Below are 23,364 nucleotides of genomic sequence, written 5' to 3'. Positions count from 1 at the left end.
AAGTCTAGGAAATTGGTAAGGAAGAATTTAGGGGATTTTGAGAAAATGGAAGATTTTGGGGAATACAAGAAAGGGGAAGGCTAAGCTTCTTGTGAAATCGAGAATGAAGAAAACACCTCATTTGAATCTGGAAATTTCATTTTAATTCACCCACTTAAAAATTGACAGTTGACTTCTATTAATAAGCAACCACGACAACCTTACTGACAAATTTACTGACGGATAATTGATTTATAATTATCTAACTCACTAACCATAAAATAAAATATCAAAATTTGACGGTAATTTTCCTTGATAATTGCGTCTTATTGAAATATTTTATTTTTTGTATAAGTTTGCATCGAAAATTTAGTATTTTCAATAATACAAAATTGATAAAAAGGTGAATTAATTTGAACTTAATTATAAATAACATAAAACTTATAGAATAAAACAATCTTATTTTAAATTAGAAACTATTTAGATAAAAGTTTTTTTTTGTATGCAACTACCTCTAACTAGCAATATCTTATAAAAAACAATAAGAATTAAAATTAGAATGATCAAAAAGAGAAGAAATAAAAAGGATGAATGACTTAGAGAGAGTAAAGAGAATATGCAAATTGGAAAAGGGAGAAAAAAGAGAGGAGAAAATTAGAAGAAGAAAGAAGAGAGAAATGGATGACATGGACTTGGCCCAATGGCCTTATATTTGCATCACTTTTAATATAAAGAGTGAAAAAAGAGTACCTCTGATGGTCATTTTAACCGCCTTCATATATTTTTTATTTTGAAATATATAATTTAAAATATGAAAAATATAAAATTAAAAATATATTTTAGATTGCATCGCAATACAATTTTTTTATTGTAGATTGTATACAAAATCTTTGGTATTGTAGATCGAATATTATAAAAAGAAAATTGTACATTTCAAATATAAAATTTTACATTTTTTAACTTCACAAATATAAACATTTACGCATAAAAAGAAATTCAGGAAGAAATTGCCAAGAATGTTGGGCGGGTTTATAAGGAGAGGCCGAGAACTACACAATATTATTTTTTTATGCACTTAATTTTTTTTTCCTCTAACACTGTTTGTTTTTAGACAGTATTTACATAGAAAAATGTGAGGATCATGAACACCATTATTGTGTAATCACTCATTTCTGACCACAAACTTTTGAAGGAAACAAATATTTTTTTTTTACAAAGTCAAACACGTATAGGTCGAATAAAAATATTACTACCCATCCACACGACTCAAGCCATATAGTTTATTTTAAAAGTTCTGAAAAAAAAATGCTTTTGATTCTATTAAACAAACAAACTAATGATTGCTTATTCATGAATTATATATCCTTTATCACATTTCAACAGCCTATATATACAAAGTATTATAGATTAAAAAAGACTATATATTAAAAGACATCTGAACTTCCATAATATACGTGCAAACGTTTTTGCATGGCGTGGAGACATCTACGTATTCAACGTTCTTCCTACTTAACGTGCTTGCAACTTCTAATTAACCTCTCTATTCTATCACACATACATACATACATACATACATATATATATATATATATATATATATATATATATATATATATATATATATATTGAATGATATTCGTAGCAAACCATACGCACTAATTCTTCAATGGACAAACCTTTCCACGGTTCTTCTTGCCGCAACCACCTCACGGTGGTGGCACCATCACCTCGGCTCGTCCGAAGTCGAAGCGGCAATGGCTCTGCCGCCGCAGCTATAACTACTCCGGAGAGAAGTTCTGGTAGGTTGAGCTCTAGTGAAAGATTCACCATCAGTAGTATACAACGTTCGAAGTCGACATCGAGAACAAGAACAACCAACAAGGATGAAGGGAACATGAACCTAAACCCTACATCCATTCGAAACAAGCAAACAAATACTAGGGTTCAAGACAAGAAAAATAAAGATGACAGCTTTGGCAAAATCTTGCAACGAGGTGTTAGCCCTGATAATAATAATAACGTTGGAGCTTCAAAGAGGACCTCATCATCAGTAAAATCTCCTTCGGCATGGGCGCTTTCCCCAGGAAGATGGTCATTGGGATCTCCGATATGGCCTCAACCACAGACGAAAACATCCCTCAGTGTTAGCAGTGGTGTTGGTGGCAGTGTTAATAAAGTTTTGAAGTACTTCAAGCAAAAGAAAGTGTCACCGATGCAAGAGGAAGAGTACCATCAGTTTAGGGTTTTGCATAATAGACTTTTGCAATGGAGGTTTATCAATGCCAGAGCTAACGTTGCCATGGCTAATGTCAAGACTATGGTCGAGGTACGTTCTTTATGTATTTCTTTATATATCAGTTATAACATATAAATAGATACAAAGTTATCTTACAAGTCGATAGAAAAATGTATTAAAAATTCCGAAGAGATAAGGTGAATTTATAGCATACATTTCATCGTATTATTTCAGATACAATTGTTTGCCGTATGGGTTGGAATTGTGAAACTGAGAAAGATAAGAACAGAAAAGAGAGTTGAACTGCGAAAGGTGAAAGATGTGATGAAGCTTTATAAAATTCTGAATGGACAACTCTATCTTCTCAGTGAATGGGCTCAATTAGAGAGAAGAAATCAAGAATATGTTGCCAAATTGACAAGAAAATTGTCAGCATTCTCCAACATAATCCCTTTAACCTACCTTAAGGTAATGTTCATTATCATATATACCAGTTTAAAGACACACTAATAAATGTTTAATTATGTTTTTAATTATTTTCTAATATTTAGAACAATTTTGGTCGTAATATTGAAGCTTAAAATTTTCTTCCTATTTGATTTTCTTGACAGGTAGACACAGGATCCATCTCTGATGCACTGAATGCAGCCATTACAGTAATGGAGGATTTGGAACCATTGATCACAAAATACCACACAAAGGTATATATATACACCTTTTTCTTTTCTTTCATTATCATTGCCTTATTTTTTATTCAAGAAATAAAAGATAATTAAAAAAAGTATTGGATAATTAATTATAGAACTTGTGTTATTCATTTCAGCAGGTTGAAAGAATTCTTTATCAAATTACAGAACTAACCACAACCCTAAAAGAGGAAGAAGAGTACTTACAAGAACTTCTCATCCTTCTTCCAATTATTTCTACTTCATTGGTAACCTTCACCCTCCTAATCACTTTTTTTTTTAAATTTCTTAAACGTTAGTTTTTGTAAAATTAAATTAATTTAAAATTTATTATTTATTAAGTTTGATATACTACTATTATTAATTTTTTATTTGATTATCTATTAATTGTTTCACTTAATAAATATACATATATCAATAGGAGAGTCACGTCAACTAAAAATAAAATAAGTTTAGCAAATTTTATTTTACAAATTAGTTTAGTAAAATTAAGTTAGATTTAAAATTAACTTATAAGACATTACAAATCTGAATATTTAGATAATATACAATATAAAAGAATTTGTTTTTTTTTTCATGTCTAATCTTTTGAATTAAAGAAAGTAAATAATGATTTTGATTGATTTAACATACTACAGGAGAATGAGAAAAGCATTGGAGTGCATCTTATTCAAACAGTGATGGAGTCCAATACCACAAACTATATCCATGGCATTGCTTAATGAGGTCTCACTACAGAGGACCAATATTTTCTTTTCCCTGTACTTTTATGTATTTACTTTTTAATTATAAAACATAGTATATAGTATAACTTTTTTTTTATGAAAACCAATGCTATACTTAGAAGTCATGTTGATAAACTCTAATGATAAAAACTCATGAGTTTTTAATTTATAGTAAACTTTGCTTTATTTTTAGTTTTGAAAATGTTCACTTTTACTCAATTAATGTTTAGTATGATAACTTGAAAATTAAATTAGTACATATTTTAATTCATTAAAATGTCATAAGGAAACTAATAAATAAAAATATTCAAAGAAGGTAAAAGAAATAATTATACTTTTCAGCCTCTTTATCAATGTCTTTCTTTAATAATGCATTGGTGGAATAAAGTTAAGTTAATATTTGATAGAAAATTATTCTAACAAAAAAAATTCTCTATATTTTGTAACATTTTAATAATATGCAAAATATATATATATATATATATATATATATATATATATAATATAATATTACAGTTATCTTAAATATAACTATAATACCAAAAATATATATAAATAAAGATCTCAAATAGCTAAAAAATATAGTTATACTCATTCAAAAGCGTAATAAGGTATTGCAAAAGATAACATGAACATGTCTAAAACATCTTAACTCTATACTTCAACATCACTCCTATCCTATACTAGATCACACCCATAATAACACTAAACTCAATTATATTCGAACATTATAGACAAAAAATCTCTATATTTTGCAACATCTCATTTTAATAATATGCAAAGCATACATACATAAATATATATATATACACACATAATGTTATTACAATTATCTTAAATATAACTATAATACCAAAAATATATATGAATAAAGATCCCATATAGCTAAAATATATAGTTACACTTGTTCAAAAGCGTAACAAGGTGTTGCAAAAGATAACATGAACATGCTTAAAACATCCTAACTCTATACTTCAACATCACTCCTATCCTGTACTAGATCACACCCATAGTAACACTAAACTCAATTATATTCGGACATTATAGACAAAACCTCAACATCTCATTTTAATAATAAGCAAAGCATACATACATACATACATACATACATATATATATATATATATATATATATATATATATATACACATAATGTTATTACAATTATCTTAAATATAACTATAATACCAAAAATATATATAAATAAAGATCCCATATAGCTAAAATATATATTTACACTTGTTCAAAAGCGTAACAAGGTGTTGCAAAAGATAACATGAACATGCCTAAAACATCCTAACTCTATACTACAACATTGCTCCTATCTTGCACTAGATTCGTTGCTAATTTCTTATCTACTCACACCATTAAGGTGATAATTGCAAACAAAGAGAATACAAAGACAAACAACCACAAAAGAAAGGGGTAAGTTAATATGCAAAAGATTTGATCTAAAATAATCATGATATATTAATTTATCAACTAAACATGTTTAACATATAACAAATTCATACACTCACACCCATAGTGACACTAAACTCAATTATTCGGATACATGCCTTTAACATAAGGCTTCAACGTAGATGTGAACTTGTAGAGGTATCTATACTCTACAGAGTCATAACAAAGGAGTTATTATCATACCATCTACAAGGTTAGTCCCCTTCATGCCTAGGACCAAACATTGTCGATAAACTAGGACCTCCTACGACTCTCACCACATAACGCATTCTAGTATGTTTGAGTGTGAATAATCATTAGAGTTCATGATACCTCATTTCTGACTCCCTTTATGTCAATGCATACATTATTCATTACACCACACATAACATCTCCTTGAAATTCTCTCAACAACATTTCTAAACATATTCTCAATCATGTCATCACATAATAGAACATCATAACACTCTCAAACATACATAAATTACATTACAAATCTATCTCAAACGATCACAACGTAAGAAAAATATAATATACACACTAACACTCAAAAGTGATGCTCAAAGTCAAACCTTTTGTAGCCCTCAGCCACAACTCTGGTGCACAACGCCAAAAAAAGGTGGCGTTTAGCAATAGTCCTAACACTCATCACCATTCTTTTCGCAAAACGTCACGCTCAACGACACATCTTTGCCTACAACCAAAATTACTCGTAGTGAAATGTTTAGTGATGCCCTACTACCGCTCAATGCCAAAGCATTAGCATTTATGAGGGCTAGCAGTACAAGATTGACGCTTAGTGGGCTGAAGCTAAAATGATCCCAGACCTGTCTAATGAAATGGTGTTCAACACCATCTTGCCATCACTTAACGACTTATCAAATATTAGCACAAGGAATATGCTCAAATGATCAAATTGATATTCCTTATTCAGTACTTTGGTCAAAAATAAGTTTTAATGTTAGGGCAAATAGTAATTTACTCAATTGATCAAATTCTCATTTCCCCAATTCAACTCAACTCAATCAATTCAGCAAACAACATTTAAAATAATCAACGTCAGTAATCAACCATTCTTAAACCAACCAAACATGCAAATTATAATTCTCAAAACATCTATAACTTTAAAACAAGACAATTAGTTTCTCTTACTTGAGAGACGACAAAACAACTTTAAAACCTTATAAGCACCCCTTGATGCACAAAAAATGACATTTGTCCCTAAGAACAACTCAAACACGATCAAAATATATCATTAGAACCACTAATCAGAAAAGACTCTTAAAAAAGCTCAAAGCACCACACGCAAACTAAGATCGTCCATATGCATAGAAAAACGTACAAACTAAGAAAAGAGCAGAAAACCAACTTACTCTTTTATAGAAATAGGATAGAAGTGGAGTGTTCACCTTAAAGATTACCCTAGAAACCTCCGATTTTTCAACAGATGATGGTTAGAAACTATAGAGAGAAGGAAAGAGCACTAGAGAAAAGGAGTTTAGAGAGATGATATGATTTTAACATAATGAAACTCGTTTAAAAAATTATATTAATACTTTAAACTTTTATTATTAAAATAATTTAATCTCATTATTTTAAACACGTTACTACTTTTAAAACACGATTTTTTTTAGTTCTTACATATATTTCCTTTTTTTAGTTTTATTTTTCAAACTTATTATGTGATAATAATCCATGTTTTTAAAATAGAAAATCAAATAAAATTACAATTAAAAAAATAAGGGACTAAAATTGTAAAAAAAATAGACAAAAAAACGTAATAGTCAAAACTATAACTAAGCCTAAAATATTTTAATTTCTAACATAGGTGTCTCTAAAATCATACTAACAATCTTTTTAAATAAGTGATAGTATATTTTATTGGCTTAATACCACTTTTGGTCCTATTTTCGTCAACTTTGTTCGATGTGGGACTCATTTTTTTTAATGTTCTTGTAGTCACTTATATCGTAATTTATGTTCAATTTGGTCATTTTTGCTGACGACGTATAAATCGTTAACGACACGTCACCTATTAGTGAATTAAATGGCAGTTATGGGCTGACGTGACTAGGACCAGAGTTGACTAAGGATAGTCGCACCAATGAGGGCTTGACATGTGGCAACCCCTTTCTTTACCCAAAAATTAGGGTTTCAGATTTGCATCTGCAGATTGGGGAAAAGTTTTCTCCAGTGTCGTCACGCGAGAATAGGGTTTCTCCTTCATGACGGATATGGTGAACTTCGTGATAGTTGGTTTGCTTCTAGGTTTTTCTCATGCAGGTAAATAAAGAAGGCGTGGTGGAGAAGCTTGCAGAGAGGCGCTGGTGCGTCAGTTGAAGATAATTGCGTGATTCGGCTTTGCGTTTCTGCAATTTGGGTTTTGCTCGCGGGAGGTTGGTGATGATGTTGGTGGCACTTCATCGTTGCGGTGCGAATCACGCTTCTGGTTTGAAGGAGATTTCTAGTTTTGTGGATTTTGATCTTCTGTGTTTCAGGTTAATGGTAGCTGGTGGAGAATGAAGAAGCTTCATGACGACGTTGCTCAAAGGCACGAGGAACTCGCGATTCGGTTTCGCGATGCTTGTGGCGGAGCGTTTGGAACAATGGCGCGACCATTGCGTGATATGTTCGCGAAAGGTTTCTGGTTAGGGTTTCGAAATGTCTAATGATGGAGGTGCGAAGATGGTGGCTGGCCGTGAGAGTGGCGGCGGCTAGGGTTAGGTGATGGCTAGGGTTTCTGTGTAGGGGAAAATTAGGATTTCTGGAGGTAGGAGATGATGATGACGTATCAAGGGTGATGTGTCACTGATTGATGTTGTGAACATTTTGCCATTAATGATTTAAACATAGTTAGTCAAAAGGACAAAATTGAACATAAATTACAATATAAAGGACTACAATGAACATTAAAAAAAATAGTCCCACATCGAATAAAGCTGACGATTATAAGAACCATTAAGCCTATTTTATTACATAAAATTGCACAACAATTGAATTTTTTAAAACATAGTGTAAACATAATTATATTATATCTCATTCGAGTTAAAATATGCATATTTTTCTTTAAGGGTCTCATGAAGTTAAATTATGCATATTTGTCTATTGAAATAGATAATAATATTTTTTTTCTCCCATTAACATAAAAATGACCAACGTGTTCATGTTGTAACCCACATAATCAATTCAAACTATTTTTTTAAAACACGCAATTAAGAAAAACATTGAATTAAACAATTTTTAACTCTATTCTAGATTAAGAAATTTTGTTTCAAATTACTTAATCTTACTCAATCTTTGTAGTCCAATTAGGCAAGCTCACGAACTACCCTACAATGTTCTGATTGGATTTGAGAGGACTCACTCCGAAAACAACACCAAACATTAGGATTTAATGTGTAAGGTAAATATTATATTGTTTTTCTGGTGCTGCAATAAATAATTTAACATTTAACTACCTTATCGTGTACTTATAATGTTGTGTTATGCAAAAATTAAATTTAACAAACACTCTGCAATAAAACTGCAATGATTGTATATTTCTAATGAAGAAAAATTCAATACAATCATAATTGGATTATTCTAAACATTGCCACACGTTCTGCTCAACTCTAAAAACAGAATTCCTCTAACAGAGAGGCTAGCCACCGTCACTGCTTCATTTCCATGATATAGCACCTGAGAAAAGAATGCAAGGTTTAGAGGATTTGTTACAGGAGAGAGAATGGAGAATCTAAGAGGAGGAATTGTACCACAGATTTTTCATGCCCCTCCCAAGTCCTGTAACCTCCTATTTGACATTCTCTTTCTGTTGCTCCTTTTTGGTTTCCTAATTTCGTAATTGTTTGCCAGCTGTCCCCTTCCAGTAACTAACTCTGGATTTGTCTCCTTGTGCATTATATCTTCCATATGGCCATCCATTTCAGCATTTGCATCAGTAGGGACCTCAACATTATTTTTCTCTCTAACATTACCCTCCCCATTAACAGCAACCTTGTCCTCAAGGTTGAATTCCGGATAAGCCTTGTAAAATTCTGCAGTGTGCTCCCATGTGGTGAAAGAGTGTTCCTCTTTTTCCCATTGTACTTGGATCTGTTGTACTTCTCTTCCAGCCACTGAAATTGTTCGGCTATCTAGCACAGTCGTAGGTGATATTATAGGACCCCATTCTGAAGTCTTTAAGGGTAGAGGTAAATAATGTTGTTGGTGTTCCCCTCTGAACTTCTTAAGCAGCGATATGTGGAAAACATTGTGAATTTTAGCCTCGGAAGGTAATTCCAGTTTATATGCTACAGAACTCAACTTGTGACTGATCTTGAATGGACCAAAATAGCGAAGACCAATTTTCTGGTGTTTCCGCAATGCCACTGAATGTTGGGGGTAGGGTTGTAGCTTAACTAGCACTAAGTCTCCTTCTTTGAATTCTTCATGGCGTATGTGCTTGTCAGCAAAGTGTTTCATAAATTGCTGAGACCGGGTCATGTTAGTGCGTAACTGATCAAGTAAGTGATCCCTTTCAACCAATAGTTGTTGTAGTGTACTATCATCTTGTGCAGAGATTTCATAGCGGATGAGGGATGGGGGTTTCCTACCATACAGTGCCTTATATGGGGTCATTTTAATGTTGTTGTGGTAGGATGTGTTATACCAATATTGTGCCCATGGTAACATCTTCACCCAGTTCTTTGGATTGTCAAAACAATAACATCGGAGATACATTTCCAAGGTCTTGTTTAATATTTCGCTTTGGCCATCCGTTTGTGGATGGTATGCAGAGCTCATGGAAAGAGTTGTTCCTTGGAGCTTAAATAGTTGCTGCCAGAATTTGCTGATGAAGATTTTGTCCCTGTCAGAGACAATTGATCGAGGAAAGCCATGAAGTTTGATAATATGTTGCACGAAGGTTTCCGCCACTTGTTGACTAGAGAAGTCCTATTTTAACGGTAAGAAGTGAGCGAATTTCGATAGTCTATCAATCACAACCATTATAACCGAATAACCTTGTGCTGGGGGTAAAGCAGTGATAAAATCCATGCAGATTTATTCCCAAATTTGTGATGGAACAGGCAGAGAGTGCAACAATCCCGCAGGCAACGTATTTGTAGTTTTCGCTTGTTGGCAAATGGTGCAATTTAACACATAATGTCGGATCTGTTTGTGCATGTTAGGCCAGTAAAATTGAGAACAAATTCTTTTTGCGGTTTTAGCAATTCCTGAGTGTCCTCCCACCATAGTGTCATGGTATTCTTTAAGAATTAAAGGAATGATGCCACTATGTTGGGGTACTACCAGCCTATTCCTCCACAATAGTAAGTCATTTGTGCAACTATACTTGTTGTCTGATGACCCTGTGTTAAGGCATTGTTGTAGGATGGGTTGGAGTGTCGCATCCTTGAGCAAGTCCTCTCTTAAGTGTGGGCAGCCAATCCAATTTAGGTGTTGACCAAGCAGCAAAGAAACAACGGGATAGAGCATCCGCTGCAGTATTTTGGGCACCTGGTTTATATTTGATCTCAAAGTCATATCCCATAAACTTATGCAACCACTTCTGCTGTTCAGGTGTTGACAGCGTCTGATGAAGCAAAGATTTTAAACTCTGTTGATCGGTTCTGATGATAAATCTTTTTCCTAACAAATAATGCCTGAATTTGGCAAGTGCCTATGTAATAGCATAAAGCTTACGAACATACGCTGACTGTTTCTGAATAATGGAAGACATTTTCTTTGAAAACTAAGCAATGGGGTGTTTGTTCTGAATAAGGACAGCACCCACACCAATTCCGGATGCATCTGTCTCGATTTCAAAAGGAACCTCAAAATTTGGTAATGCTAACACAGGTTATGAAGTAATGGCTTGTTTCAAGGATAGGAAAGCTTCAGTAGCGTTTTGATTCCATTGGAAAGCATTCTTTTTAAGTAACTCAGTCAGTGGAGATGCAAGGGAAGCATACCCCTTAATGAATCTTCTATAGTATCCGGTAAGACCTAAAAATCCCCGTAATTGCTTGATGTTCCGTGGTTGTGGCCATTCCAACACTGCCTGCACCTTGTCTTTATCCATGTGAACATTGTTTCCCTCAATGGTGTGACCCAAATAGTTGATTTGTTGAGTTCCAAATGTACATTTGGAAAGTTTTGCATAGAGGTGTTCTCTTTGTAGAACTTTTAACACCACTTCCAAGTGATACAAATGGGTCTTCCAAGAAGCACTGAAAACTAAAATGTCATCAAAAAACACCAAAACGAATTTCCTCAAGAAAGGCTGAAAGATGTTATTCATTAAGCATTGGAATGTAGCTGGAGCATTTGTTAACCCAAAGGGCATGACCAACCACTCATAGTGCCCTTGATGAGTTCGGAATGCTGTCTTGTGCCTATCGTCGGGTTTTACCAGAATTTGGTGATAGCCGGATCGTAAATCCAATTTTGAAAAATATTGAGAGCCATGTAACTCATCGAGTAATTCATCAACAGTAGGTATTGGAAAACAGTCCTTCACAGTCAAAGCATTTAGTGCTCTGTAATCCGTGCAAAATCTCCACGTATCGTCCTTCTTTTTAACTAATAATATTGGGGAGGAGAAAGGGCTCTTACTAGGTTGGATGATACCATCATCTAACATTTGTTGTATCATGGATTCAATTTGCGCTTTCTGACTATGTGGGTAGCGGTAAGGCTTGATCTTTACTGGCTGAACTCCTTCCAGCAGTGGAATGGAATGATCATGGTCTCTTGTAGGTGGTAGACCCGAAGGCATTTGAAAAACCTGTGCATAATTCTGTAATAATAATACCAAATCCGATGGCAGATTTGGAGGCAGCTCCAAGTTGGGCGGTTCAGGGCATTCATCCTTGGCAAGCTGTAGGGTGAAAACTGCCGCAACGACATCAATATTAATAAGTCGTTTCATATGATTGAATTGAGCGTGTCTTGGAGTCGCGGTTTCCTCTCCTTTGATAGTGATAAATTTCCCTTCATGGAGAAATTTAATGAATAAGGCGTCATAATCTACAATGTGAGCTTTAAGGGTTTTCAACCAAGTGGCTCCCAAAACGAGATCTCCTCCTGCCACATGGAGAACATAAACATCTGGAATATTGATCGAATGTCCTTGTATTGAAACTTCCAAAGACGGAAGACGACCTTCAACTTGCATTACATCAAAATTTCCCACCATGACCTGGAATCCAGGGGCTGGATGCACTGGCAACTTCAAAAACTTTGCAACTCTCGGTTGAATAAAGCTATCGGAGCTTCCACCATCAATCAGCACTTGTACCTCCATACCATGCACAAAAGCTTTTAATCGAAAAGTATCCGATCCGGGTGTTCCCTTCATCGCATTCAACGAAAGATGATGTTCTAGCACCTGGTTTTCCAGTTGTTGCAGCTGCTGCTGGTCTTGTTCTTCTCGGTCCGGTTGTTCATGATGTAGCATTGGCTGCTCAAGAACTTCTTCTAATTGATATAACATGAAATGTTTGTTAGGGCACTTGTGGTGGGGGGTAAATTTTTCGTCGCACCAATAGCATAGTCCCTTGTCCCTCTTGAGTTGTTGTTCCGCTGGAGTGAGTCTCTTGATTGGAGTGGCGGTGTGTTGATTTTGGGTTGTATGAGGGGGTGTGGGAAGTAATGGTGGTAGTGAAGTTCTTAGGGGTTGTTTGAGTGGAGGATTGGAAGCGGTTTTGTAATTCGGTGGACGATATGGATTGGGTCCTGGAGTGGTTTTGAATGAAGAAGAAAATTTATCTTCATAAAGTTTGGCGAGACTAACAACACACATCAATGAAGTTGGGCATTGAGCCTTGACTTCTCTTCTAATGTCCATGCGTAATCCACTAATGAAACAGTCGCGCAAAGCCTCAGCTGGTTCAATGTTGGTGCGATTGGCTAAGGTAATGAATTCAGTGTAGTATTCTAAAACAGTACCATGCTGTTGGAGTTTGAAAAGAGACTCGCGTGGGGATTCAAACAAGGTGGGTCCGAACTCGATCTCGATGGCATGTTTCATCTCGTTCCATGAACGAAAAGGCATTGTGCGTTGTTGCATCTGGAACCAAGGAATTGCTGGGCCGGACATGTGCATTCCTGCAATGGCAATTTGTTGCTCGTCTGGGATCTGATAAAACGAGAAATATTGATCTACGTTAAATATCCATCCAAGCGCATCAGAACTATCAAATCGGGGAAGATCGAAATTCATTCGTCGTGTTGGAAATGGTTGATGATTTGTAGTGTGGACTTCAAGATAGGAGTTCGCATCATGGGTATGGTCCCGATTGGATGAAGAAGTGTGAGTAGCATTTTGGTTCTGTAAAAGCATAGCTAAAGATTATTGAATATCATTCATCCGGCATTGAGTAGCCTCATTGATGCGAGCGATTTCAGCACGATGAGCTTCCGCATTTCCTTCCAGTAACTGATAGAGTTTTTTAATCTCAGCTTCCATCGTCTTCATCCTGTTACCGTCGGCCATGCTCAATGAAAGCACCAAATGTTATGCAACAATTAAATTTAACAAACACTCTGCAATAAAACTGCAATGATTGTATATTTCTAATGAAGAAAAATTCAATACAATCATAATTGGATTATTCTAAACATTGCCACGCGTTCTGCTCAACTCTAAAAACAGAATTCCTCTAACATAGAGGCTAGCCACCGTCACTGCTTCATTTCCATGATATAGCACCTGAGAAAAGAATGCAAGGTTTAGAGGATTTGTTACAAGAGAGAGAATGGAGAATCTAAGAGGAGGAATTGTACCACAGATTTTTCATGCCCCTCCCAAGTCCTGTAACCTCCTATTTGACATTCTCTTTCTGTTGCTCCTTCTTGGTTTCCTGATTTCGTAATTGTTTGCCAGTTGTCCCCTTCCAGTAACTAACTCTGGATTTGTCTCCTTGTGCATTATATCTTCCATATGGCCATCCATTTCAGCATTTGCATCAGTAGGGACCTCAACATTATTTTTCTCTCTAACATGTTGCCATAACTTTCAGGGAAAGAAGATGAGAAATGTTATAATGTTGCCATGACTTGTAGGGAAAGAAGATGAGAAATGTCAAAATGGTGAAGGATGATCAAGCTACCTTAAACATGAAGTCAAAAGTTGTTGGAGATGTTTGAATTTTGATATTTGTTTACTGTTTTTGGTCTCAAGTATGTTTTGTGTTTATTTAGACTTTTAACTCGTGAACAAATTAAGATTTTGATTTTAGTTTGGTGTATATTTGGACTATTGTTAAGATAGTGAGACTTTGATGCCTTTGTTAGAATGTGAAAGTGTTATGTTATGATCTTAATATTTAATCTAAGAGGTTTAAGAGTTTGATATTGTAAAAAATGTTGGTATATTTTGATTATATTCTAGTTTGGCAGATTTTAATCTAAAACAAAACCTTCTAATTGGATAAATAATTTGCCTTTTTTTATATTAAGTTTTCAAGCTTTTCCCAGGAAAAGTGAGCAAAAGTCACCTGAATCTGTGAATAGAGCATCATCTTTCAAGAAACTTACATGGCCAACAACAGAAGAAGCCAAAAATAATTTGACTTAAATACATACATGTGAACTCAATTTAAATTGGCACTAGAGAGCAAAGGTGTGGTTTATGTGTGACCCACAAGTCCAATGTAAAACAGGGAACTCAACTCAAAGGTGCAAGAAAGTTATTCTCTAGCAAGCAAAATTTCAGACTACATGTCATCATTCTTTTGGATATTAACAAGGTTAACACCAACACCCTATACAACTTGCAGTTCCAAACCAGTATGCTCATGGTTCTTGTCTGAAGAAGAAGAGGTTTCAGGATTGTCCTTGATATCACTAGACTTCATCTCTTGAATGGGAGGAGCACTTACAATGGTTGTCCCTGAGAGAGCATTTTCAGAGAGCCTTCCCTTCATCTCCCTATGCTCTTGACACAAGGCACACCAGTGCATGCAGCAGTGTACACAACATGGATCACAAGGTGAGTTCTGCAGACATCAAAAGAACTACTGAGGAAATCTTAAAACCAAAATAGTGTTTATGCTCCGGGGAAAACATAAAAGCAAAAGGAGTCAAAATCATTAAAATGTTAATTGTTTGTTCGGTTTAGCTTAGTTTGAAGAGAGACAAGTGCATTTCTTTTTTCCAACTTCACTAGAGATTTTTAGGGAAAAAAATGATCATTTGCCTGGAATAATCTTTTCCAAACACACACTACATGTTACTAGGTAACAGAAGTATCACAAATGCACTGTATATACAGAATTCTATCATTAAGAAAACATAGTTTTTCAAACTGCGTGGTTGGTTGAAGATTGCTGACATTTGACACTAAAATTGTGTTCATAAGGTTTTCATTGTTATAGATTACACACCATCAAGCACATCTGTGTTTCTCTTTGAACCAATTTTGTTCAAAATATGCATGTAAAAAAAGGTCTTATGGCATCATATTTTTTGTTCACTTGGGCAAGGCTTGGGAATTGAACAAAACTCCTACAGAAAGGAAATTGTTTTCAACATCTAATGAATTCTACATTACAAATCTGCAATAAGAAGAAGCAATATTCTCTCAGCAGATCAACATTTGATACATACCATTCCATATTTTATGTTTCGTTGTTCAGTTGGAAAAGACATTCAACAAATACATACCTTCAAGTGATACTTCTTCTGTAAGTTTTGCCGAACCTGACCAGTGTAAATGCCACACATCCACCAGGTAAAAAACAAGCCTTCAAGAATGAGAAATGATGTCCCTGGATCAATGTAACCATTAAAGATCGCAGTTGCGCTTGCCAGAGCAATGCCACCTTCGATGAAAATAGCATGACAAACGCATGGTCCAGTCCAAGGAGTTTCTTCATGCAAGCTTTCTACATTGCGCCCAAATAATACGCAAGGACAAAATAGTCCTGTCAAGCCTGCAATGAACGCTAAATAGCATAACAACCACAACTTTCTGCTTACTCATTGCAACTATAAATGCTTCTAATATAGCCATTTAAGTAACTCCTTCAAATTCTAGTGCTCGGCGTGTTCGCTCTCAACTAAACATATCATTAAATACGAAGAAATTTTGATAATAAGGATTGATTAGTGGTCAAAGGAATCATATGACACTGGATTAGTTATAGTTTCATTAGAGACAATTTGACTAGTTCGATATAGATAATAGGTAACACCCTGACTCCAACAAATTTGACAGCTTGGCCATGCATTAACTTACAATTTTCCCTATCTTCAGCGCATCCAAAGATCCCAGTCATCCATGCTTCATCAGCAGGAGGTGTATAGCTTTCAGGTAATGGCTGCCCACATTCCATGCACTTGTGAACAGCCAACTGCAAAGAATTAAAAACCATAAACAAATAGCTATTCACTAACTTGTATTAAAACTCACCTCACCAGACAAAGTACAAGCAAAATCTTTTCAAATTTTCATTTTTGTTCTCTCTTGTAATGTTTCAACAAATTTCACATGGTTTTGAACACAGCCTTTCTCCCTAGGATAAGATGCAAAAGGAATACTAACCCTTGTTTGGAATTCTAAAAATTTTAGAAGTTCAACCTGATTGTTGAGATTGCACAAAATATAAGTGGGTCAAAATTTCCAATAATGATATACACAGCAATTTTGGCTTTTACTTAGAGCCTTGATTTAATTTTCAAATGGGTAAAAGTTCCAAACCAGTGATTCAAAACACGCTAACACAGATTCAGGACAAACAATATACAAATTTACTTCAGAACTCACATTCCCAACACACGACATAACAACATTTTGAGTGAACAGAATGTAAACTGATTATATGACATCTTCAATCAAGCATCTACAATCTGATCTCCCCGCCCAATTTCACATTCCACGTCTCCATCTCGAAAAATGCAAACGCACACAACACCAGACCACTTTGCTGGTTTCTTCATTCACACGACTAGGATTCACGAATAAGCAAAACTACACTAATATTGCACCTAAAATCCCTTCAACAAGGTTTCCTCATGAATATTGGGAGATTTTATAAAACAGTTTTGCTAGTGCAAATTATCAGCCAAAAAATCAAGGCTTCTATGGTCCCTGTGATCACAATTGCGACTACACCAGCCACATTAACAAGGTTTTCTCAAGAATATCTCTGTTAGTATATTTAAATAAGAATTTGCTACCACAATTTGGTCACATCACACCACAAAGGTTGTTAGAGAGCCCACAACCACACTTGCAACAACATCAACCCACATTGTCCACAATTCCAAAAATATTGAGGATCATCCCAAAATCAAGACAGCCACTGCAATTTAAGACCATGTCATTGCCAATTCTACAATCAGACAACAACCCAGAATCCAAAACAAAAGAAAAACAGAAAAATTCCTCAATGAATTCAAGAGAAATAAAAGGCGGGTATGAATCCAAACCTGAGGGACCTCAATTGGCTGATTCAGTTCACCAGGCGTGATATCTTCCAAAGGAACTTGATCCTTCTTCAGCTTCACGTACTGCGATTGTGTCCTTTCCCCCATCTGATCTCAAAATACAAACCAGACTCACAAAGAACAATGATGAATCGGAGGAAAATGCCTGTGTTGGAATGTTATGATAAATAGAGAAAATTCAGAAATGTAACTTCAGAGTTTAAGAGATCTAAGGAAATTGGGACAAGAAAGGAACACCAATGTTGGATAATCCGAACCGAGAAAATTAACCAGGAGTAATCTACAAATTGATTTATACATTTTAATTATTTATTAAAAATGTAATAGTTTATGCTGTAAAAGAAGTTAAAATTTCAAAATAATATAATTTTATTACTACTTCCGAAAAGAAATCAGTACCCCAGTGTGCAAGAATTAAAAAACATAATTGTAAAATATGAAAAAAAAAATTAATGATAAAAACCCATGAAATGTAAAATGTGATTAAGTCTTTTCATTATTAACTGTAAGGGGAAATGAGAACTCGTGACAACTATGGTTAATGACATATTCACGTTTAATGTTATATTTTTTTTAAAAACGAATAAATCATATAATGTTATAAATAAATGATTTTTTTTTTTATAATTTACCCACTCTTATATAAATCTCATTTAGCATCCTCGTATAATTTCCACATATTTTCAGTATTATTGATTCTTGACCCTAAAATTAATGTTAAAAACTTCCGCTCAGTGAAATTTTCACCATTCACTCACCAAGACAGGGCCGTGAAATTGGAAGGCTGTGAACTAAGAGTAAACGAGTACAAGTCCCACATCGATTAAATAACGTAGTAGCTAGTGATTTATAACTGTGCGGCTTCGACATGCAACTCATAAAATTGGAAGGATACAGAAAAGATTAGTATGGCCACTACGCAAGGATGACACGCACAAATCAAGAAATAGTTTAAATTTTTTTCATTTCAATTTTTCAACCCTTCTATTTTATTTATTCTCTTAGATACAGAGCAAAATTCATAGATTAATAATAAAGACTCTCAAAACATTATAAGCTTTATTTTAAGTCTTTCTATTTGATGCAACACTAAATCATCATCCTTACGTGATTATAGCACTCCTCATCCTCATGATGATTGAAACTAAGGGCGGCTAAGAGTGTCCACAATTAAATGGTCTTTTATACACAAATGCATAATGAGATATTATAAAAGACTTCATATACAAATGAATCATAAACAATAAAATGTTATAAAAGACATGTGAGTTTAAGTTTTTGAATAAAAATAAAAATCTATAACGTTGATTAAAAATAAAAATAAAAATCTATAAATATATTATTTTAAGGTTTTGATTGAAAATAATGTTATTCCATTATATGAATTGGGATCATGTTTTATTATTATTATATTCTTAATGAATTAATTCTTTGAAAGATTCGTTAGTGATATTATAACGATGGTACAAAAGATATATATATTCATAAGTTAAATAATACCATAAAAAAATATCATATCATTTAAAAGGGTGTTCCAATAGGTGTTTGAAATCCCCTTAAGAAATCAGTTTCATGTTTGGTTTTATTTATTTTAGAGAAATAAATGTACATTTTTGGCACCTTTCTTTTCTGAAAAATAATGAAAAAAGATATTCCCATATGGGCACTTGATGCTGGAAAATATAATTTAGCTTACTTTTAAATGTAGTATTGTAAAAAAACTCTTGTTTGTTTGTCTACTTTCTGAACCATTTTGGTTGGAATTGTAAAAAGTCTTTTCATGTAATTTTTTTATTGAAGTAGGCATACCCTAAGAGATTAATAATATAAGAGAACACATAAATTACATTTTACAACAACAAAAATTAGTTGAAGAGATGAAATTAAAACTATCCACCTAAACAATCTTATGAAGAAAAAGAGTGAAAAGAAATGAAAAAGGAAAAGGAAACTTCTTCGAATTAAAGGATGAAGATTGAGGGGTGGAAATAGTCAATGAAGAAGGACAAAGTCAATAAGTCAATCATGAGAGGACAGTTAGGCAAAAACAACTTTGGAGTGTCAATCGGTGTGGGACTTTAATGGTGAATACTTCCAAAGGCATTGTTTCCTAACTATGCCTTTTATAATTAATACTCACTCCATCCTTTGAAATTTTCAAATCCTTCACTCTTTTTAAACTTCAATTCTTGCTTTGCTAATACCAATTTCCTTCAACATGTCTACACCAGCAGAGTACTCTCTCTCTCTCTCTCTCTCTCTCAATTTTTCTTTCTCCTGACTCAAGCATGAAGAATTAAAATTGGCAGCTGATCATATAATCTACACAGAATTTTCTTTTATTTCACATGACATATGCATGGTCAACTCAACTTTTATGCTTATGTATTGTACTATATATTATTCACATGCTTAAATCTCATCTTAATCATGCTTAATTCTTTATCTTAGTTGTATCTTATAATAGCAATATTGGTACCAAGTATTTTTCTGAGAGAATGATGAAAACAGTAATTGATTAATATTGTTCCTCTGCTGTTTCAGATACTATCGATCTCTTCCACCTGTGAGCAAGATCTATGGAGTGGCCTGTTTGATGACCACTTCTGCATTTTATCTGCAACTCTATGATGCATGGAACATAGCACTTGTTTATGGACCAGTATTTAAACGCCTTCAGGTTTTGTAATCCAAAAACTGCTCTGAATTCTCATCAGCAGCTATAGGATATGTGAATTTACTTTAGTTAGTGTGCATGATTTTTTATACTCTACTTGTCATATAAACATGTTTGTTAACTTCTCTAGTAATTACTTCACAAGTCAAACCTAAAATGGTTTATGAATATTTGACATAGCAAAAATCTCTAAAGTGATGTTGTATAAAAATTAAAATCTAGATGTTTATGTACGATCTTGAAATATTTCAGAATTATATCTGAGATATACTTTTCATTTTTAGCTAGCACTTAAACCTAATTAAGTATTGTGGATAAAAAATCCAAAAGTGAATCTAATTCATAATAATCTAAATCTACGTTATTTTATTTTAAGTCTACCTAAATCGATTTATCCTCTCTATATTTTATATTTTTTACTTTAAGTTCAATACTTAATTAGATTTGGAATTGATTTAGATCAAAGGTAAAAATGAGTCGATCTTTGTCAAAGGATAAAATCAAGTCATCATGAATATAAAGTCAAGCCAAACTAACTCAAACTCAGGTGAAGCCAAGTTAGCACACACTTAGATTAAGTCAAGTTGGTCTAAACTTAGTTAACTCAAGTCAATTCTATCAAATATTGAGATAAGGTACCCAGACCTAAGTCAAACCGAGTGAATCTGAATTATCTTCTAGTTCAAGTTACCCATTTCATGTCTAGTAGACCTAATAATTAAATATATTTTAATAGATTTAATTTAATTAAAAAGGTGGATTCAATCTGATCTAAGTTTAGTCCATTTCAAATTAGATGGAAAAAATCTAAATCTGATTGATCTAGTTCAGTGATCTAGATTATAGATCCAATCTATTTTATGAAATCTAGACTGATTATAGATTGGATTTTGGAAATAATTCATGATCATCCTTGATATTAAGCTACTTAATGAACTTTTAAGTTATAAACACTTATTAAAGAAGAATAAGAGTAATTTGGATAAACTGTTCACCAATTTCTTTGCCATATTTGCTTATATATTCTTAGGTTTGGAGGCTTATCACAAATTTCTTCTTTCTTGGGCCGTTTTCGCTTCCATTCGCTGTTCGTCTGATAATGATGTAAGCCACTAATTATGCATTTGACTCAGCCATTTGTAAGATGGTTTGAATGATAGAGTTATTGTTATTGTTTGCATGTATGCAGAGCAAAGTATGGTGTTTCATTGGAAAGAGGACCCTTTGACAAGAGAACTGCAGATTATGTTTGGATGTTCATATTTGGTGCACTCTCTCTTCTGGTATATCTGTGTTACTCTCTTGATTTTCAGTTCTAGAAATGAAACATGCTCCATGATTTTGCCACTGTTGATCACAAACAAGATCTAGATATGTTTTTCATCCTAAAAAACAATAAGTGACAAATTTATGGTCCTCTAAGGTGATTTCAGCAGTGCCATATTTCTGGTATCCATTCTTGGGAGTTTCGTTAGTTTTCATGATCGTCTATGTTTGGAGCCGCGAGTTTCCAAATGCACGAATCAACATTTATGGTGTCGTATCATTGAAGGTACTATCAAATTCCATTCTTCCATGTTTCATAATATCATCGTCACATAAAAATGTTGTTGTTTCAGGTTTAGAAAAAAACATGAAATTAGTTTTTTAGTAAGTTACATTTATTTTATTAAAAAAATTATATACATATATATTACTATTTCTAGAAAATATTTTTTCTTTCATTTATGAATAAATTAAGTCTAACATATAAAAACGGTCTTTTGTTTTTTTTTTTTTTCTCTATAATGCTTGCATAACGTAGCATTTTTTGTTGTTTAGCGACTTAAGCTTATATTAACACTTTTAACCTATTGATAACACTTATGAGTAGTTTTGTGTTAGAATTAGTATACTATTGATAATGACTTTTTTTTTTTAATATATATGCAGGGATTTTACCTTCCATGGGCTTTGCTTGCTCTGGATTTAATATTTGGAAATCCTATAAAACCAGACATCTTAGGTATGCTTGCAGGACACATATATTACTTCTTAACAGTGCTTCATCCTCTTGCTGGGGGAAACTTCAAATTCAAAACCCCTCTTTGGGTGTATCCTTTTATCTTATCAGCTTCCTATTTTTTTATTTTTATTTTGTTTTAGTAAATCTAATGGCTTCAGAGTTAAGGTAAGTAGTTATTTAAATATATATTTTTTTTAAAACATACTGTAAAATTATTTCAGACTTTAAAACAAATAACAAATAATATTTCGGATTTGATGATGAAAATGATATTGCATCAAAACACTTAGGATTGGAACATTTAGTATGACAAGTTTCCTTTTATACTATTATCTTTGACATCCAACAAATTCTTACACACTTCACATCCACTATTTTTTTAATCTCTCATTTTTTAAAAATGCAAAAGTTGATTTTTTTTAATGAGAAAAATACTCTTAAAAAGATGAGTGATGTAAAAAAAAAACATTTTTTATACATATCATAGTCTAAATTTGGTGGAATCTTGTGATTCTTAATTATGTATAATATCAGTCACAGAATAGTAGCATATTGGGGAGAGGGTACACAGATAAATTCTCCTGTGCAATCTGATCCTTCTGCTGGAATTGTATTTAAAGGAAGAGGCCATCGTCTTGGTGGCACTCAAAGAACAGCAGCAAGAGACACTGCAGAGCAAACTGAAGGAAATGTTTCTGCTTCCTCACATCAGCAACAGACTCAGAGTAATGGAGTTGCTTTTAGAGGAAAGAGTCATCGTTTAAATGGATGACTTTGTAACATCATTTCTCTCTCACTATCATCCTCTTTCTCTGTAATTTTTATTTAACTATTTCCTGCATGTTATGTCTTTCATCCTAAATTTTGAAACCAACCTTGTTACAGATATTTTTATGTTAGTATGATCATCTAGAATTTCTGTTTGACGTTAGTGTCTTCTTGTTGTCCATAATTTAATATAGAGTTAATATGTTTTTAGTTTAATTGAAATTGAAATTTACTCCTGATTCATACATTCCTACATTTTAGAATATTAAATGATTTTATTATATTATTAAATTAAAAGAAGTAAAACGTTGTGGAGAAGGAAAGGGGTTGTCTCAAATCTTCAAAAGTCTAGGCAAGCATTAAGAGTTTTATGTTCTCTTTCCTACTTCTCCTATAAGCTGACATTTTCCATTATC

General features: G+C 33.5%; 4 protein-coding genes and 1 non-coding gene across 5 annotated transcripts; 3 read left to right on the top strand and 2 right to left on the bottom strand.

Annotated features, from left to right (window-relative positions):
• The first annotated feature begins 1,645 nt into the window (after positions 1-1,645).
• On the top strand, positions 1,646-7,735 carry LOC108347804 (QWRF motif-containing protein 7). Its single transcript, XM_017587229.1, has 4 exons — positions 1,646-2,305; positions 2,450-2,683; positions 2,827-2,916; positions 7,565-7,735. Exons 1-4 carry the CDS (start codon positions 1,646-1,648, stop codon positions 7,733-7,735), a joined length of 1,155 nt encoding a protein of 384 aa, XP_017442718.1.
• Positions 7,736-10,905: 3,170 nt separating this feature from the next.
• LOC108347805 (uncharacterized) lies at positions 10,906-13,389 on the bottom strand. Its single transcript, XM_017587232.2, has one exon. The coding sequence runs from the start codon at positions 13,387-13,389 to the stop codon at positions 10,906-10,908; it is 2,484 nt and encodes an 827-aa protein (XP_017442721.2).
• Positions 13,390-14,456: 1,067 nt separating this feature from the next.
• On the bottom strand, positions 14,457-17,767 carry LOC108347826 (cell number regulator 6). Its single transcript, XM_017587258.2, has 4 exons — positions 17,481-17,767; positions 16,288-16,402; positions 15,714-15,982; positions 14,457-15,046 (listed from the first exon to the last, which is right to left on the bottom strand). The coding sequence occupies exons 1-4, from the start codon at positions 17,583-17,585 to the stop codon at positions 14,813-14,815; spliced, it is 723 nt and encodes a 240-aa protein (XP_017442747.1). The 5' UTR covers positions 17,586-17,767; the 3' UTR covers positions 14,457-14,812.
• Positions 17,768-18,355: 588 nt separating this feature from the next.
• LOC128194855 (U6 spliceosomal RNA) lies at positions 18,356-18,459 on the top strand. The gene has a single exon (XR_008246304.1). It is a non-coding gene; the product is annotated as a U6 spliceosomal RNA (small nuclear RNA).
• A 1,169-nt stretch (positions 18,460-19,628) lies between these two features.
• Positions 19,629-23,106, top strand: LOC108347825 (derlin-1.1). Its single transcript, XM_017587257.2, has 7 exons — positions 19,629-19,733; positions 20,043-20,178; positions 21,206-21,279; positions 21,365-21,458; positions 21,599-21,727; positions 22,108-22,268; positions 22,715-23,106. The coding sequence occupies exons 1-7, from the start codon at positions 19,717-19,719 to the stop codon at positions 22,950-22,952; spliced, it is 849 nt and encodes a 282-aa protein (XP_017442746.1). The 5' UTR covers positions 19,629-19,716; the 3' UTR covers positions 22,953-23,106.
• Positions 23,107-23,364: the final 258 nt, after the last annotated feature.

Source organism: Vigna angularis, chromosome 11 (assembly GCF_016808095.1).
Source record: "Vigna angularis cultivar LongXiaoDou No.4 chromosome 11, ASM1680809v1, whole genome shotgun sequence".
Lineage (NCBI taxonomy): Eukaryota > Viridiplantae > Streptophyta > Magnoliopsida > Fabales > Fabaceae > Vigna > Vigna angularis.
This window is presented reverse-complemented; position numbering and strand designations above follow the sequence as displayed.

What these genes read in the sequence shown, in the direction of transcription:
- LOC108347804 (XM_017587229.1), top strand. Translation starts at nt 1,646, where the DNA reads ATGGACAAACCTTTCCACGGTTCTTCTTGCCGCAACCACCTCACGGTG. An exon ending in ATGTCAAGACTATGGTCGAG is followed by an intron (nt 2,306 to 2,449) that starts GTACGTTCTTTA and finishes GTATTATTTCAG; the next exon opens with ATACAATTGTTTGCCGTATG. An exon ending in TCCCTTTAACCTACCTTAAG is followed by an intron (nt 2,684 to 2,826) that starts GTAATGTTCATT and finishes TTTTCTTGACAG; the next exon opens with GTAGACACAGGATCCATCTC.
- LOC108347805 (XM_017587232.2), bottom strand. Translation starts at nt 13,389, where the DNA reads ATGCTTTTACAGAACCAAAATGCTACTCACACTTCTTCATCCAATCGG.
- LOC108347826 (XM_017587258.2), bottom strand. Translation starts at nt 17,585, where the DNA reads ATGGGGGAAAGGACACAATCGCAGTACGTGAAGCTGAAGAAGGATCAA. An exon ending in AGCCAATTGAGGTCCCTCAG is followed by an intron (nt 16,403 to 17,480) that starts GTTTGGATTCAT and finishes AATTCTTTGCAG; the next exon opens with TTGGCTGTTCACAAGTGCAT. An exon ending in CGCTGAAGATAGGGAAAATT is followed by an intron (nt 15,983 to 16,287) that starts GTAAGTTAATGC and finishes CGTTCATTGCAG; the next exon opens with GCTTGACAGGACTATTTTGT.
- LOC108347825 (XM_017587257.2), top strand. An exon ending in ATGGTGTCGTATCATTGAAG is followed by an intron (nt 21,728 to 22,107) that starts GTACTATCAAAT and finishes ATATATATGCAG; the next exon opens with GGATTTTACCTTCCATGGGC. An exon ending in TTCAAAACCCCTCTTTGGGT is followed by an intron (nt 22,269 to 22,714) that starts GTATCCTTTTAT and finishes GTATAATATCAG; the next exon opens with TCACAGAATAGTAGCATATT.